Source organism: Strix uralensis, chromosome 3, assembly GCF_047716275.1.
Source record: "Strix uralensis isolate ZFMK-TIS-50842 chromosome 3, bStrUra1, whole genome shotgun sequence".
NCBI lineage: Eukaryota > Metazoa > Chordata > Aves > Strigiformes > Strigidae > Strix > Strix uralensis.
Genome location: NC_133974.1, coordinates 60,795,725 through 60,814,205, shown reverse-complemented (window position 1 = coordinate 60,814,205; position 18,481 = coordinate 60,795,725). Strand labels below are relative to the sequence as shown.

Here is an 18,481-nt window from a genome sequence, read left to right as displayed (position 1 = left end):
CCTCCTACAGTTTCTCCATCTTCTTTCCCCTGTTTTGTGTCCCTGAGGCTCACCTGGTGGCAAGCCAGGCTGCTTCAGTTCCTTAGTCCTGCAATCAAAACAAAAACTAGTTGTTGTGCTAAAGCAGTTTCCTGCCAGTTCAGTGAGCTCAACTGGCTCACTGTGCAGTCACCCTTGGTCCCAGCTCCCAGGAAGGAGGAGGAAGAAGTGTGGGACCACCACACATCAGTGGAGATGAGCTGGTATTTTAAGCCGTACTGTAAATTGAGTAGTCTTGTGAAATCAGATCTTATCTTGTGTAGGAAGGTACACCACATACTTTTGTACTGTATACATTTCCTGCCAGAAAATTAGTGTCTAATCAAATGACAGTGGGAGCACTGGCAGAGGTCTGCTGGCCCTTTTGGCTGGACTGAACCCACTCTTCCAGTGGTGAGCTGTAACCAGACGGAGGACTTTTTGCAGAGCAAGAACATGCTTTACCCTATGTGTTCAAACTGCTGTATATGGCATGCAATAACTTAAGTAGCTATTAATGTTTAAATACATCAATATTTGCTGGGTCACTGAGAGCTTGAGCAAACACAAAGCTGTGTCCACGCTGAACCTCTTTCCTGCTCTCTGGCCTGATGAATATTGCATTATGCCAAGTGAAACAGCTTTTGGCATGGGGGCCTGGGCTCCTTTCCCTCAGCTTCCCCAGAATATACTGCAGCCTGCAGATCAGAGCACCTTCCCCAGAGAAGCGAGCTGGTTTACTTGGGCAGAAGAGGGCATTCAGCCTGGCTGGGTGACACTTCCTGTGCCATGCTACAGAGGCAGGTGTTGCTTTGCCTCTTCTTCCAGTCATGTCTTGGTGGAGCCCGGGGTCAGCTCTGTTGGTTCTCACCAGGCCCATAGCAGGAGACCCTTAAATGACATGGGCAGAGAACATAAAATCAACACATTGTGGCAGGACAGGTATGGAGCTACCTGGGAAGAGCTGAGCCCTTTGCAGACATGTCCAGTGACCAAATACTGAGTGGGAAATAACCCCAGTCTCATGTGCCGGCGCTTTGATTCATGAGGCGGGCAGGCTGACATACAAGTGCCTGATAAGGCTGCAGTCCTGAGGTATGCATGGTGACTGGCCTGTCCCCAGCCAGCCCCTGCCTAACAAAATCAAACCAAATTTAACTTGGCATGCAGGGCTGTGTTTAGAAAGCTGCAGCAGCTCATGGGTATTTCAGATATCCGCAGTGGGGACAGGAGAGGCAGCTGGGGTGGTAGTCTTGTTAGCTAAACTGATAGAAATTGTCTCTTCCCAGGAATCACAGCTGCCAGGCACCAATGGGATTTGGGACCCTCCAGGGTTAGGCTGTGAGAAGAAACTGAATATCATGATTTTGGATCCAGAAATCTGAATTTTGGAAAGATTTTGGAAATTTAGAAATAGAATGCAGGTATCCATGTCCTTTTTGTGGATCATGTCTTTGGAATATGCATTAGGCTGGCCATCCTTTAGCCTGTTACACTTCCACACAGAGTTGATGATATTTGCCTCCTAAAAATTACAGTTAAGGGACCCTTTATGAACTGACTGTGGGGTTATGTGTCAGTTAGTTTCCAATAATTCCTGAGATCTAAACCCAGATCTGTCATCGGTTTGTTCCATGTCGCTGAAAGGAGTTTGTAAAAATAGCACCAGGGAGCTCTGTCTCTATTGGAATTCAATATTTCAGTCTGGCACGCTTGGATCCGAGAGTGAAGCGTTGCTCTTTTAGCCAGTACACCATCACCGGCTTCTTGGTCAGTGATAGGGAATGGGAACATACCAAATCACTCAGGTGGTGACCTGACTCTCCTAGGGCAGTAGTGCTTTAGCAATGCAAGAAGAAAGTGTTATTGACATCAGTGGGATTATTCCCATGAATATGAATAAGAAACTTTGCAGGACTGTGCATTTTTTTTTCTTTTTTTTTTTTTTTCCCCCTTCTTATTGTACAGTCAAACATGCAGGGACTAGTGTCACCACCCTGCTGGAAACTACAACTTGTAAGGGATCTTTAGTGTCTGTTTTCAAAGAGGATCCCATGCATCTGTTCACTTTCCTACAGTCCTTATTCTGCTCTCTGAGTATATCCTATTCTAATCATCATGTCATGTATGATACAATGCAATAAAAAAAAAGTGAGGCAAACTGTTGTTTATGGAACTGCAGTTCAGGTTTGTGCTACTTTCGCTAAGTGCTGCTAGGTGGCAATATGTTACCTAGAAAACCAGGAGCTTCCAACCACCATCAGTCTGCTCGGCTTCCGACCTAGCTGGGACCTGTCAGGGCATTGCTCCGCACAGAAAGGGGACAAGGCCTTGGAGCAGGACCTGGTGAGAGCTGCTTCACTCACACAGATTTCTAACTCGGTAATGAGGTTTTCTGGAAACAAATGCAGGACCGAGTCCTAATGGAAAAATCTCTCCTCTGTGAACCCAAGAGGAAAAATAAAAGGCAGTCCTGCCTGTTCAATATTTCTGTTTATACTGAGAGCATTGTAACAAGGGAATGAATCCTTCTCTTGTATAAAGATACTGCCAGCTGGGACTAGAATATTTCATATTCTCACAGGATTCTCTTAACAATACAAAATTGAAAATATCTGTTCAGAGTGCAAAGATTTTGTTTTTCCAAATGTATGATTGATTGAAATCCTCTACATGTTCAACCATAATATTTAATCAACTAGTCCAACTTCAGGAGATTTGTATTGACAGTTCGGTTGAAAAACAGCTTTAATAAAGGTGGATAAGATGTATTTCCAGATATATCTTTCAGACACGCTACAAATACTTAAAATTGAGTCATCTTATGTATGTGTATTAACAAGGACTGTAATAAAGACTGGCTCATATTTGCATACTGCTTTGAATATACAAAGTGATCTGCATTGAAACAAGCATTTATTTCCCTTGATCTGGCTCTTGGTGTGGCAGCACACACTCTTCCAGGCAGTGAAACACACAGCCAGGGGAAGGGCAGAGAGGGCAGGGCTGTGTGTGATGGTGCTAGTTTATGCCAGCTGTAAATTTACACAAAATTACAGTTTAAGGATTACTCCCTTTTGATGCAGGGAGAGTTTGCAGCTGGCACAGCATGTTGGCCCCAGCTGCCAGAGCGTGGGTGCAGGTGAGCAGCACCTGAAGCTGGGGAGGCAGTGGTCAGGCACACACCTGCTGGAAAGGACTCACACTTGGGCTGACAGATAAAATAGATATATGTGATAGATATATGTGAACCCCTGGGGCAGCAGGGGTAGGACATTAATGCCTCTCTTCCTGACAGTATGACACCGGGGAGAGCAAGTGGGTTGGGAGGTCAGGGACCAGCTGCTTCGTTCCAGGCTGAAGGATTCACATCCTAACTCGAGTGACCTGAGGCGAGATGTTGTTCTGGTATGGCAGATAAATTAGCGTCTTTAATTATACTGGCTTGGATAGAAATCTTGGGCTTGCTTTTTAATGATGCAGGCTACTGGTGCAGGAAACAGAAATAATAATGACCTGCTTCTGTGGTATTTAGCAACCTTGGAGCTAACGAGAGTCTTCTGCAGCAAAACTGCTTAAATTTGGACAGTTTTCAGTGCCTGGGGTTACCCATAAGTGGATGTGGCATAGAGCCATGGTCACTGCTTCCCTGCTGCGGCTTAGACCAGCCAGCCGCCAGACCCAAGTCAGCCTCGGGCTCGCAGAGGCCCAATATTCTCTTTAATGACCTGCGCTTTGCCCCGGGGTCTGCCCCGGTACCCGCTGCTCCCGCGGCAGGGCGGCTGCAGGCTCGGCCTAGAGGCCTCGGCCCGGCCCGGCGCGGCGGCGGTTCCCGGCGGGGCCGCTTTCACCGCAGCACCGCCTGCCCGACCGGCGACGGGAAGGGGAGCGGCGGGGCCAGGTCAGTGCCTGGCCGCGGGCCTCCGCTTCCCCCCGGCCGGCTCGGGGCCTGCGGCGCTCGGGGGCTGCCCTTGGTGGCTCGCCGGCACCGCGGCGGGAGGGCGAAGAGGGCCTCTGCGGCGGGGTGGCGGCCGCTGAGGCGGCTCGGGGCCTCCGTGGAGCCTTGGGGCTTGCGGTGGCCGAGGGGCAGGGTCGGGCCGGGGCTTCGGGCTGAGGAGCGGGCCCGGGCCCGGGTCCGGCGGCGGCACCTGCCGCCGCGGCGGACGGGAGGCGCGGCCCGGTCGCTGTGGGGCCGCTGGGTGTCTGGGACAAAGGCCGCGCCGGTGGTGGTTCTGCTTGAAAATGTTACATTCTTGCTCGGCTTCAGCCCAGAGACTTTATTTTGGGAACAGCCAGTTACAGCCCCCTTCGGCCGTGCTCGGCGTGGAGCCCTCCCCTGGCTGTTGATTTAAAATACATAAGTAAATAAAAAATGGTCCGTGCCAGGAATGTTTGCCTAGGTCAGACCGAGTGCTACAGTGCACTTGTTGGGATTTTGGCATTGCACAAGGTCAGCAGCAAGAAACATCTGCTGGGGAAGGAGTTTCCCCCTTCTGCCTCTCGAGTGTACGCTTTCTTCCCAGGGTGATAACTGTGCAGGATTCCTCTGCTTCCCGAAATCTAGTGTGTGGAGCCGAGGAACCAGGCGCTGTCCTGGTGCACTTCTGCTACTTCCCGGTGCTGTTACGGGGGGGGCAGGAGATAACATCCCTGAGAATCGTGCTGCGTGGCCAGCTCTGACATCAGGATGCAGTTTTGCTGTTGCTGTCAGCAAAACCATATACTGATGGTGGTGGTGGAAAGGAGAGCAATTGTAAAGAATGGTGTACTAAGTGGAATTCAGAGCACTGCTCAACTACAAAACTTTTTACAGTTTTCAAGGCAAATTAATCCTTGGGAAAGCATCAGTATTTGCAGTTACAGCTAGAATGAATTCATCCTTACACTTGTTAAGGTTTAGGATTTGGTGACTAAAAAAAATGGTGAGTTGGTTGTGGTTGTTTCCATTCCTGTGAAGTAGTGCATCTGTTTGTTTTAACGGTCTCTAAAATATACCTAGTGGGCAGTGAGCTTTATGAGAACTTAAAAGTGTTTCTGTCACTGTTACAGAGGATCCTTTGCTGACAGAGGCAGAGAGAACCTCTTCAAGGGCCTGCATGCTTTTTGCAGAAGATAATGGATTCTTGTTCTCACCCTCTGCCGTGAAGAACTTGTATTATACACCATGTGACCAAAATTAAATGTTTTTAGGTAGTCATGTGTATTTATGGAAACACTTCTTTTGTTTTGTTTTACATCCCGAATGCCATTATTTTTTACTGGACTTGGGGAAATCTCTGTGTCATTTGTTTAGTAAGTCTTCAAAATAATTAAAATGTGATTAAAAGAGAATATAATTGCCTAGGAACAGAGAGACAATTCATATCTAAACCTTAGCCTGTAGGTACTATTAAAAAATACAAAACTAAACAAAGAACAAATAATTTGGAAAACATATAGCTTGCTTTCCCCAGAATTGAGCTGCTCAGAAACAATGAAAAAACAAGAGAAAGAGATAAAAGCAGAAAAGAGTTGTAAAGGGTAAGCCAGCTTAAAAGTGGAACCACAGACGAGGGTTTTTTACTTATAATGCTGAAAGGTTTTTTCCGCACAATTTATTTTTATTTCACATGTGCATGATTTGAAGTCATTTCAGTTAGTTAATTTGGACATCATCTCACTTCTTATTTCAGTTTCTGGGCAGGTAAATGTTGTTTCTAATGCAGGCATCTAGAAACTTGGAGGTCCAGCCTTTTTGTTCTCAACAGTAATATAGAGGCTAAAAAATTGTCCTTTATAATACCAGCTATTTTTAAAGCCTGTTTTTAGAGGAGTCACAAAGCTCTCTAAGTATCTTCATACTGAACTGGAGGGACTATTGATCCTACCTAATTTGTCTACATGTGGGTAGACAAATTGTACTAAAAATTTGGATAGGGCTCAGCAAGTGAGAGCCACAGCATCTTGAGAAAGGCATGAGCTTGAGGCGGCTACTGTTGAACTAGGTAGGAGTTCCTGCTTTGTGTAGAGATTTTGTAGAGGAGGTGCATTTTCCTTCTTGAGGAGGCAGAATTTCCCAGGCTTTGTTTAGTTTCTGTATTTGTAAGTTATGTTTTGTCAGTAGGTTTTCTGCTGCTAATCCCTTATAGCATGCTTAAGATCTGCTCACTCCTTTCTTCCAGCTGAAGGAAAGCAAGCTGGAGAGGTGACTGCCCTCAGCTTGCTTCAGCTGGTAATTATTAAAGTAGGAAGAACCTGTCAGGTAAAGTTAACCTAACCCATGCATAACTGAAGTAAAGGAGAGGTGCATAAGCAGATGAGTTAGATGGAGGGCTCTGTAACCTTCAGGTGAGGGGCGGTGACAAGCAGCTGGGAACAGTGGCCTGTTCAGCCAGTGCTTGGGAAGGAACCCTGCAGGTGAAACCTCCCTCCTACACCTTTCTTCTGTCTAAAGGTAGGGTCCAGTGACTCCTCTTCATTATGATACTCATGCTCTTGTCTTGATTTGCATCCAGGCTGGCCTCCTTTGATCTTGCTGTTTCTGTCTGAATTCCTTCTCTCTGTTCAACACTGGGATTTATTTTCTCTCCTCCCCCTCAATCACCCACCAGCCTACTGTTCCAGGTTCCAGTCAGTTGGTGTTAATGATTTTCACTCATTTTCAACCTTTTTTTTGTGTGCAGATGGACTATTTTCATGCTTTATTTATATTTCTCTTTCCCTCTCTGCTATTTCATCTGCTTTGAAGTTACAGAGTCAGTTGTGCCAGTCCTCAACATTGGGTCACTACTTGCTTTCCATTCATTAGTCAGTCAGTGGCAGGAACCTGGTGAAGCATCCGGTAGTCATGATCACTGCTCTCTAGTACAGATGAATGCCTTCTACAGTGACTGGTAAGACACACACAAAGGGTTGAACTGTGAATCATCTCATCATCCTCTTCAGCTCACATCTTCTGTCCCTTTCTCCATGGCCCATCTTCATGCTTCTGTGCTTGTCACTGAAATTGCAGCTGCTGGAGGTTCTTCTGTGCTTCTTGACCCATCAGCTGCCCTTGATGCCTTTGGCAGTGTCGCAAAAGTGCCTTTCTAATTGTTTTTTTGTTATGTCACTTGAATATTTTTCTCCTCCCTGAGATTTCTTTTGTGGGTTTTGTATGTTGGATCCCTTTATTTCTGCTACACTTTATCTCAGGATACCTTCATCCAAAACCAATTCATCTGATTTTTTGCAGGTGACTCACAAGTCTATGTCTGCACATCACACCTGTCACTTCCTGCCCCACCTGAAAGGGCATGCCCGTTCCCTGATGCGTTGAAAACACATCTCTGCATCTTTTCTCCCCATTTCATTTTTCCTTGACTTGTGTCAGTAATTAAGGCACTGTCTTTGAGTTGGGGTTTTCCCTGCTCATGTATTTTAGTTTGCTGGTTATTTCTGTGTAGCTGTTCTGTAGTGAAGCATTTCTTGTTTGTGCATGCAGCTCAAATGCTCATTTGGGCTCCCAGCATCCAGTTCTCTGGCTTGTCTTAGTTCTTCTACCCATCCAGGAAGTTGCTACCTACATCCCTTACCCATTGCTCTGGCCAGCTATCTTTATGCTTGCTGGCAGTTGCAACTGGCAACATTGCTGGAGGTTGCTATTTGATACGGCATGTTTTAAGAGAAAAACTGGGTTTGAGACAGAGTAGTGGTGAATGGAAGGGGCAAACATGCTTCTTTAAGAGTTGAGGCTTATTAGTTTCCTAAAGAATCTGCTCAGTTAGGGAATATTGGTGATGGTGTTATCCCAAGTTGTTTTTGTTTTTTTTATTAACATCATGAGAGCTGAATTTTAACTAGGCGGTTACCAGAGGCTCTCAGAAGGCCTCTGATACATATGCATACATGAAAATACATGTATTGTGTGTGTACCTATCTGCATGTAGGTACATAACTTGCTCTTGCATATAATGTATGTCATTCCTTTGATAGTGAAGTGTTGACATTCAATACATGTTTATATTAACCCACAGTCTGCTAGCCCACAGGCAAGGGTGTTATAAAATCACTTGAGTGCCAAATGGGATTTAAACTGTTGTTTTATGTAAGAGATACAATATCTGCGGAATGAAAAACTATTGATGTCCATACTATCAGCTTATCTCTTGTCACCAGTGATATGTAAAGCTGTAGCACTTAAAACATTTGAAAGATGCTAATTGCCGACAATGTTTGTTATTCCTATGCTGTCAGATTTTTTCTTCTCTGTAAAAACTACATAAACTGTCTGTGCTACAGATGTTAATGAGTATAGCATGTCTGGCTTTTTAAAATTAGACTAAGACTTCATTTCTGTGAGTGTATCTAAATTGACATAATTATGTTAAACTGAAAATTTTAGTGTAATAAATATCTCTTGGCTTGTCCTACAACACTGTGCTGGTTGCTGCAACATCTCTTTCTTGCACTGCTTTCGCTTACAGGACAAAAAAAATCAATCTCAGTCGTGCTGTGGATTGCGAGTGCTTCATACTGATTGCAATTTTGGATGTCGTTTGTCAGAGATCAGCAGAAATCCCTTTAGTTTGAGAAAGCTGTAGCTTAAATACCATGCTTTTCCTGAGTGATTAGCTTTCTCAGGCAGAGCTGTTAAAATAATCTTGGTTTTATTAAAAGAAGTTCTGGTTATTGACCAGTACTGTAAGAGATGGTTTTAAAGAAAATAATTCAATGATAATACCTTGCATGAGTCACTAATCATGAGTCACGATCAGCAGGCAGTGATGTCCAATTTGTTTTCTAATCCCGCATTTGCTGATGCTCTTTATTACCATAGTGATAATATTAAAGAGCTGTTAATGCATATAACCACGCAGTTGAAAATGACAGACTCTTTATTCGGTGGAATAAAATTTCCATATCTTAATTCTGTTTTGCTCTGTACATTTTTTGACATGAGAAATCTAGGTAGTATAAAAGTGATCAAACAAGTATAACTTGGTAGGGAGTTAGGTTACCAGAACAGACATTTCCCCCCCCCCCCCCCCCCTTTTCTTTCAATCCAATCATTGTGGCTTCCTAGAGAATTAAATCTAGTCTGTCTTCTTATGAGGACTTGGGAGGCTTTGTATTCATTAAAAATTGGCAGCAAATTGTTCAAGCTACACTTTGCAACCAGAGCCTACACCATCCATGTTTTTAATGTTTGCTTTCTCCTGAACAAAAACTAGTAGCTGGATGGAAAATTTTACTGTGTGTTAGGGAATGACTACTGAGGTTTTAAAGAAAATGGAGGCCCGTCTCTCCTCTGAGAGCCTGAATATAAAAAGATTCATTTAGCTGAGAAATGAGCTTTGGAAACCTGTTTTCACTCTTAAATAAAATTTTACCAATAGAAGTGAGTTTTTTAAAAGCTCTGAAAAGTGATGGCTGAAGTGTTGCAGACAATTTTAGAATGTGCATAGATGGAGAGTGTTGGGGTGCAGCAGCAGTTGGGTGATATAACTTATGAAGTAATGAATCTTGTATTCAATTAAATTTTAATTAGTTTTATTAGTTTACACTTTAGTGTAGAAAAGTTGATTGTGACAGGTTAAAACCTTGAATTTACTAAGGAACTCAGAAGACCCTTCAGAGTGCCTCACCAGATGTTAAAAAATGATCCCTTTACCTATTTCAGTGTGTATGACCTTATACTGCATAGATTTGTATAGGCTTTACTAGTTTCTTTGTGTTGAGCTTGTGAGATAGTGCTGTATTGGCGGATGTGATGTGTCAGGACAGATATGAAACTACTGGCATAGGTTGCTCTTCGAAATTGCCTGGTACAGTGCGTATTCCTCTGCATCCTGTAATGTGGTTGCTGTGCAAACCCCTGCTCTGTTTCGATGAGGATTATACCTGACCCGACAGAAGCATTTTCCGCTTTATTGTGGTATGATGCAGCTGGAGACAAGATAAGTGTACACCTGACAGGGTTGTTCACTTCTTTCGGTATAAACTAATTGTGTGTGGTTTTCTTAATGTATGTTTGCTTGTTCATGTGTATATAATAAAAATTATAAGAAATTTGAGTCTGTAAACTGTAAGATGCCCTGAACACAGCATAAAATATAGCTGTCACCAAATTCTGTCTTGGTGAGTATGTTCTGGGTTCACCTTAGAAAAACTGTCCAGGAGCTTCTTGACAATTTTGAGAGAATCTTGTTTCTGCCAAATATGGTTAAGAAACAAAGATGGTCTTTTCCCACTTCTTAAAAAAATGACATCAGCCATGTCTCCTGAATAGCTGTATCCATTAAAAAGGAGACTGGGGCAAAGCTAGGACTAGTCTAGCAAATTGCAAGATTTAAATGTAGCAAACTTTTTTCTGTATCCTGTGGCAGTTCTTTTGATTTCCACTCGGTGTGGCTTCTCAGATGACTTCTTTTTCAGATGAACTGTTACCAGTTCAGGCTTTTCTTTCAAATCACTTGTCAGCCACTTTCTCCAGTAGATCCTTTTCCAAAGTAAATTAAATAAGGCAGAGCCGCAGATCAAGAATAACATTTTGTAATGACTTCCTTGTTATTTCCTGGTATAGATTCATACATTGTAGAGTGGAAATAGCAGTGGAATAAGCTATGGGTGTACTTATACGTAGAAAGAGACTACCAATACTACATAGCTGTATAAAAGACAAGTGTGATGCTCTGTGTATGATACTGTTGTATCCTTTTCTTCCTTTGGGGTACTGCACATGTTCTGGTGCTCTATGTCCAAGTGAGATCAGTTCAAAGTGGAACAAAGGCTACTGGAATCACTGGGAAAAATGTATAGCTACCAGAGGCTAGGAAGTCTGTCTAGTGTTAGGATGGAGTGTGGTAAATGTGTTAATGGGATTAGGTGACAGGGAACAGACCTTGCTATAAGAATGTTCTTTGGTTCTTAATTTTTGTGTTCCTCAAGTATTTCTCTCAGAAAGATCTTGTGGTGTAATAGTTGCTTACAGAAAAGCAGGAGATCCAGATCCTGAAAACTAGGGGTTTTGATAGGATTTCTCCTTCAACACAGGTATGAGGTGTGGGGTTGGTTTTTTTTTTTTTTTTTTGGTGAAAGGGGGAGAGTTTGGAACATTAGTACAGAGTAAGTTGGTCTAATGGAATGTGTAAGCATCTTACTACAGTTTCTGAGCCTCTCTGGTGTTCTGCACGCAAATACTTTGGGGTAATTTTTAGAAGAAAAGATGCTAATTTCTGGCTTAACTACTAAAATGATTTCATAAAACTCCTATTAACTTTGTGGGAGTAGCTTCAAACTAAGAATTTTGCAAATGCAGTCTGCATTTCTGTAAACTTTTGCGATTGCATCATGTTTCCATTAGTTTCTGCTGCCTAACTTCCCTCTCTGTCAGAGGACTGAGGTGAATCTTAAAGGAAATTTCCTGATTATTCCCCCCTGTTTATTTCCAGAAATGGCTGTTTCTTTGTGGAAGAACTTACTTCAGACTACAAAGGAAAGGATACTACAACAGAGAAGAATGTCACTGTATAATAGTGCTCATGGTTATGATGAAGAATTGTTAAAGAAGAAACTTCAGCAGTTTGCTGGTGGATCCATCAACCTCTCCAAAGAAGACAATGGCATTGGAATACTTACTTTGAACAACCCGAAGCTAATGAATGCCTTTACAGGTATGAATTAGTTGATGGCGTTGCTGGTTTGTTGGTTTTTTTTTTTCCTCCTTCAGTTAACCATTTTAGCATTTTGCCTAAACAAAATGAAAAGCTATGCCTTACCGTTCCTTCGTTAAAAGAAGAAATTCTTAAATTTTATTCAGGTATGCATCAAATACCTGCTCTTCTGCATAGTAGCTTTGTCATAAATGTCATAAGAACCTTAAGAAATTTTCAACAACACAGGGACTCTCTGGTAGAACATGCCTCTCCCCCTTTTTTTTCCACTTGGCACAATTCTGCTACTGTGCTCTTTCTTGCATCTCCTTTCATTTCATCGCTACTGCTTGGAAACATATAGGGTATTTTTATGGGGGTGGGAAGATGCCATCTTTGTTTTGTAGGTGTGTGGAAAGGGTGAGTTTACTTTTGGTTTTCACCTAAAGCCTTTCCTGTAACTTAAGCTTCTGTAATTTGGTCTTTGCCAGTCACCCAAACTGGCTTCCATTTCTTCTTCATTTGCCTTATGTCCTGATTTGCCTTATGCCTTATGTCTCAACCATTGGTACAATGGTTGGTTAAAGATCAAATGAGCTGGGTATTCAAGAATCTATTTAATATGTTTTTACACTGGACAATACTTAGCTATCAAAACCAAGTGCCCTGTTTTATTAATCCTGTATGATGAGAGGCTTTTGATCTCCAAGACAGGTGTATTTGCTGTCTCTCCTTAACTGTCTAGAATATTCCAATTTATGCCGTTTTCTTCAGACATAAGTGGCACAGGTTCAGGGTCTGCATCTGCCTGAGCTGGAGCTGTGCATAAGCCTTTACTGTAAGAATGCCTTTATTTCTTGATATTTTGAAATGGATACATTTGTGTCATTTTTGCTGTTCTGTTTTACTGCCCAGTTCTCACTGTTCCTTTGTTGTCAGCAAATATGTTTGCAACCCACTAGCAAAGTGTAGAGCTGTTTACATGAAGAATAACAATCTACTCCTGCCACTAATAATTCTTAGCTGAAAGGAAGAGAACCTAACAGAACAACAGAATTAGTGATAATGCACCTAGATGTGTCTGCAGTTACTCTTTTGTTTCCCTTTAAAAGCTCATGTATAAAATCATTACCTAACTTGAGAAGTTGTAGCTAAAAGATGTTAACACGGGGATTGTCCTTCTGAATGCCTCCCTGTCAGCATACATGTTGTTATAAAATCATAATTACATTGTTGTTTCCTCTCTTTCTACAGATTGGTTTTTATTTTTGACTCAAAATAGAACTGTGTAAGGTACAGCTTCTAGACTGTGTGCTCTCAGTTTATTTGTGGAAGTTGAAAGGGGCGTGAGAAATGAGATGTAATAGAAAGGAGAAAGAACAGTTAAAGCCCAGTCTGCTATGGAGATTGGATGTAATACAAGTCAAACTGCTTAAACTAAACTTTCATAGAAACTTACAACTATATTCTCTGTTTTCTAGGTGCTTGGCAGAAGGGGCTCAGAACTGATTTGTTGAAGTGCCGAGCGGTTGCAGCTGCTATTTAGGCCACTGGTAGCTGTGCTTTGACTCTACGAAGTGCTATGTAGTGTTAACGTACTGAAATCATATTGCACATCTCAAGTTGAGCACCCAAAATTAGCAGATATTTTCTCTTTTGCTCAGTTGGTGGTCTGTAAAAAAATATCTTTCCTCCTTATAGGACTACTGTGAAAAGAAGTTATTAGTGTATGTGAATTAGATGCTCTAGTAGCAAAGAGGAGCTACAAAAACCCATGAGGAAATTAATAGTTTTGCCTTTGTTGCAGACCCTTATTAGCATACAGCAAATGAGCCATGGCGTCAGGCAGTTCTGTTTTGTGGTAGTGTGTAGAGCCCTGTAGAAAGCAGTACACCATTTTGCTAGGTAGTAGCCACAAAAATTTGCTCTGGAAAATCTTACTGTGGCAGTTCAAGAGATTACTGCTTCTTTCTACTGTGTACCTCTATCAGACTTTTGTTTTTACAGGAGGGAGAATAGAAGCAAAATCATGCTGGCCACTTGGCCGCTGCAGTGGATGATATAGCATATTAATTTATATTGCTCTTCATTTCATTTTAACATTACTGTCTGTAAACTGTAGTTGCTGAGGAACTAGCAAGAACTTGATCCTTTTCCTTTTGTTGCCTATCAAGTAATACCCTTCAGGAGAAGTATGAAAAGGAATGGGATGCGCAACCTGTAAATTGCCCCAGTAAGACCTGGTTGACTTCATCAGCCAGAGCCTGTAGATACCCCCCTCAAATTCTGTCAATTCTGTGTGTCGGAGCTTTTGGATAGTGGCAGATGTGAATTTATATATACGTGTATGCTTCCTTTAGAAAGCTGCAAAACATCATTAAACTGTTGAGAGAAATCCTATTTGCCAGGCATTTACTTCACACAGCAGCTTTTCATCTCAAAGGAATTATGTTTATTCTAAGCTTGAGCAACTCATGGAACCAAAAGCAGAACAAAATTGTTGGCAAATTGCTAATGGGCAATGTGGAGGTTGTTATGCCTTTTTTTCTCTTCTTAATTGGAATCTGATAGCCACCTGTTTGAAATGGTCTCTTTGGAAACAAATGCTAATAATGTCAGTTTAAGCCTGGTGGAACCAATTTCAGCAGCCCAACCTCTTGCTGAACTAAAGTTGAACTTAATTTAAAAGAGAAGGAAGCCAGCCTGCAGGAATTGGATAATAATGGTGATGATTTTATTTTCTAGAATTGACTTGAAAGCATTTATTCTCAGATTATAGTTAAGATGCAAACAAATTATTATTCCAAGTAGATTTAGTTCTGTGAAGAGCATGAACTTACTGGAATCAAATACTGAAGGACCACAACTAGCGGAATGAGGATTTGCTTTAGTATTGTCTCTTCATTGTTATTTCAAACATCATGGACTATGTCTGTGGTAAAATAATAGTTCAGTGTTGTCAGTAACGGAAGGGATCCTCCCAGGAGGACAGGACAAGCTCTGGCCAGTGTCTCTTGTCCCCTGCTGTTGCATGTAACTGGTTCATATGGTTCCTTTTTGTAAACTCCATTTTTCAGTTAACTAGATTTTTGGCTTGTAATACTCTGTGGAAAGACTCTTAAGTACCTCACTGCTTTGACTATTGAAAGCAGCACAAACAGTGGTTGTGCTGTATCTGGACTGTGACAAAGCTCGGATGCCAGCCCAAATACCTTTCTTGTAAGAAAACTTGGCAAATATGCAAAAAGTGAAATCCATGTGGTTGATGCACGCCTATTTAAACAGAAGCATTGACAGAAAAGTAGAGTGTACTGTCAGTCTGGGAAAGCATTTCAAGTGAAGACCTACAAAAATCTCATCTAGGCCTAGTTCTGCTCAGTATTTTCATTCATGACTTGGATGATGAAGTAGAAGGTGAACTGCTGAAATTGTTAGATGACCCCAAATTGGGAGAGCTTGCAGGGAGATTATTATTTGGAGCAGAGGAGTGGAATTCAAAGTGATCTTGATTAAATGCTACAGAGCTCAAGATCAACAAGGTGAAATTCAGTGAAAGGAAATGTAATGTGCAACACAAAAAGCATGACCAAATTATAAATACAGAAGGGAAGGGAACTGCTAAAAGTGCTCTGATTTGTTAGAGGATCGTAGTCTGGACCTGACAGTGGAAGAAAACCAACCCAGTGTTGTTCTGGTATATAATATGTAATATCCACTTAATTATTGACCTCCTGAGGAACATTGTCAAAATGTGCTATTTCAGTGGCTGAAGCCAAGCCTAAGGTGGAAGAGCATCCACTCTTGACCTGGTGCTGGGAAGCTTACTTCATAAGGAACTGCAAGAAAAACAAGCAGGAAGGAAAAAAAAAAAGAATCTCCCATGTGAAGATGGCTGCTAACAGGCAATTTCAGAACAGGATGAATTCTGTACATGCATGCATAGGGTCAAAAACCCACCACTTTTGGCAGAAAAGGAAAGAGCACTTGAGGGTATTAATCTAAAACAGATTTCTATCTGAAGAAGGTAGGCCTGTCCATCTAAATTCTTGTCAAAGGTGGGTAAAGCTGAGAGTGTCATCAGCCTGTATGTAGCCTGCTTTCTGGAATTAGTTTCTGTAAATGTTTTCTCTTCAGAATATAACTGAATGAGAGTCATTGGCATTCAGAGAGGAAGAGCTGTAAGTTAATGTTGGGTAAGCTTAATTGGTTGTGGAAAATGCTGCAGTTTAGGACAAGCTCTAGAAACAGGAGTTTCTAGAGTTCCATGTTGGGAAGGGTACTTAAGTGAATATATGGGCATGTTATGTTTAAGCTAGAAATAAAAAGCTAGTACTGTACAATCCATATATTTGGAGCCTAGCATATACTTTGTAAAGAGATCCTTTCTAGAAAGGTACCAGGGAGGGAATCAAAGATGTTACAGGAAGATTTACTTTTTTTTCCTTTTAAAAGATAAAAAACACTTTGCTCCTATTTTCAGATATACCTTTATTTATTTTTTTTTTTTTGGATGGATACTTCTAAATGCCTTTGGCCTCCAACATAGTTTACTCTTTAGCCTTCTTTTAGGAATCTTTATTAACATTGACTTGGTCGTACCTTGAGCCCACCTTGCACATGATGCTTTTCTGTACTCTGCCAGTTCTTTGGGCAGGGTGAAATGTCAGTAACATGAAAATGACTAGATGGACATGTAACTTCATGTGTCCTGAATGTATGCAACTGCAAACAAGAATAAATCAGGTAGCTTATGCTTGCCACCTTGCACTTGCTTCCTTGCACTTTTTTTTTTAAAGTGTAACACAGATATCCTTCAGAATTTTGGAAAGTGCATCTCTGAGGAAAAAATGTGTGTTAGTGCTTGCGCGTGGGATTTAAGGAGGTGCTTTCCCTTGTGGTTTTAAACCCATCACTTACTAACGATAACTTGGTTTTGGTGGTGAAAAATGTAATGTAAAACATGAGAGTGATAATAATTTCCCATTAAAAATTTTGCTTCTCCCCTCTTGTGACAGGTACTATGATGGTAGAACTCCAGGAGAGGGTAACCGAACTAGAAAACTGGAAGGATGGCAAAGGCCTTATCATCTATGGTGCAGGAAACACTTTTTGCTCAGGATCTGATTTGAATGCTGTCAAAGCAATATCCAACTCCCAGGCAAGTAGTGATACAAATTAAGTTTTTGGAGAAAAATGAGCTTTCTGATATTCTGAGATCCTTTTCAGACAGAGGTGTTGAGCTATGCTGCTGCTATTTTACATGCAAGTCACAGAATGGAGCTTTTAATGATTGAAAAAAATGCTGCTGACAGCCCCTTTAAGCCATGACTGAAGTGTTATTGTAATTGATTCATAACTCTGAATTTCTACATTACATATTCTTTCTAGCCTTTTCTTTTAAAAATGTCATTTTGGTTTCTCAGAGCAGTATATGGTGAATTTACACATCAAATAAGCTGTGCTTCAGTAGTTTGACCTTTAGAGGCAGATACAAGTAATCATTTCTCATAAATTTGTTTTTGACTTTAGAATATAAGTAGAATGGCCACTATTAGAGAAGGGTTTCAATTTTGTCAAAACTGTGCTTGGACCTGCATAAAATGGAAGGACAGATGCAATTCTTGTGCTGTAGAGCTCTGACATTGATCTTGTAGTCTAGTCACGTGAGTTGTCTGTAACTATGGGGTTGAAGAGGTCAGGGTTTGACAGCAGTTTTTCACACATGCCACCCATCTTGACAACTTTCATATGTGCTGCAATTCTTTTTATGGGTTAATATGTGGTTCTTGGCAATGTGTGAAACAGAACTTTGTCAACTGCAGGGGACGAGGGTCTTTCTGTGCTGCTCTTAAGTCCTGGTTTGCGATCGTGGTAACTGGCATCCTGGTGCTTTTTTTGTGGCCACTTCAGGTTTCAGGAGTTAACCACCCAAATTAAACATTTAATTGAACATTCCAGTAAGAACACCAACTCAAAAACTGATTAATCTGGTATTTGTCTTTAGTGGTGATTTGTTTCTGTTGATGAAACTACATATCATAAAAAACACTGTCTTAAATATTTCTGGCCTAATAAAATGAAGAGGACGGTTCAATTTTCAAAAGGTATAGGAGTCTGTTTCCTTTGTGGAACATCATGAGAGGTATACTTTTTCTTAATATGACGACATCATGCTTTATAGATATATGTTTTTTTGGGAGTTTTCATTTGGATACTTTATAAGCACTGGTCATTTAAAAAATATAGATGTATCTGTGATTTTTTTGGTGTTTTTTTTAATTGAATTCTTTTAAAATCTGAAATTTTCAGCTTATTTTAGCATTATAGCAACAGAAAAGGAGCTGAAACCAAGCATGGGACAATTCTTTCTTACCTGCAGTCTAGGCTTTCCTCCAGAGTTCTGCATTCAGTGATTTTGCTTTCGTACTCTCTTTGACATTTAGTATTCTGTCTATATGTTTATACAAATTATTTGAAGCCACTACAGTGGCAGAGAGGGCTCTTGTAAGGATTAGGGTCCATAACAAATATACTGAGCAGAATGAAATGCATAGGTGTTAATTATAACTTTGTTGAAAATTCTCTGCAAATAATCTAGATCTCATGCCTAGTACTGAAATGTAAGTCTAAGAGTCATCAGAAATGTTCCAAGAATAGTTAAACATGATTGCTTTTTATTTCCTTGTGAGAGTTCAAACTATTTATCCTGAACTGAGAGTTTCTTTATGATGGCCAACTCCTAAACCATCTGTTTGGTGGGATTTAACAGTCTTTATTAAATAAAACCTTAATAGAATAAGGAATAACATTTGCTGTTATTTAGTCTTGCAGAACTCTGGTCTCTAACTCGC

The 18,481-nt window shown here is 41.2% G+C and overlaps 1 protein-coding gene across 5 annotated transcripts in view; it reads left to right on the top strand.

Annotated features, from left to right (window-relative positions):
- The first annotated feature begins 3,782 nt into the window (after positions 1 to 3,782).
- Positions 3,783 to 18,481, top strand: part of ECHDC1 (ethylmalonyl-CoA decarboxylase 1) — a 38,524-nt gene continuing 23,825 nt past the window's right edge. The window contains exons 1-4 of one of the 5 annotated variants that reach the window (XM_074862450.1): positions 3,885 to 3,919; positions 6,746 to 6,890; positions 11,430 to 11,651; positions 16,646 to 16,788. In XM_074862450.1, coding sequence (XP_074718551.1) covers positions 6,872 to 6,890; positions 11,430 to 11,651; positions 16,646 to 16,788 — 384 coding nt within the window. In that variant the 5' untranslated portion in view covers positions 3,885 to 3,919; positions 6,746 to 6,871. Of the gene's footprint in view, positions 3,920 to 4,356; positions 4,380 to 6,745; positions 6,891 to 11,429; positions 11,652 to 13,111; positions 13,184 to 13,209; positions 16,374 to 16,645; positions 16,789 to 18,481 lie in introns of those variants that run through there. The other 4 variants (XM_074862451.1, XM_074862452.1, XM_074862454.1 and 1 more) reach the window with 4 other exon arrangements.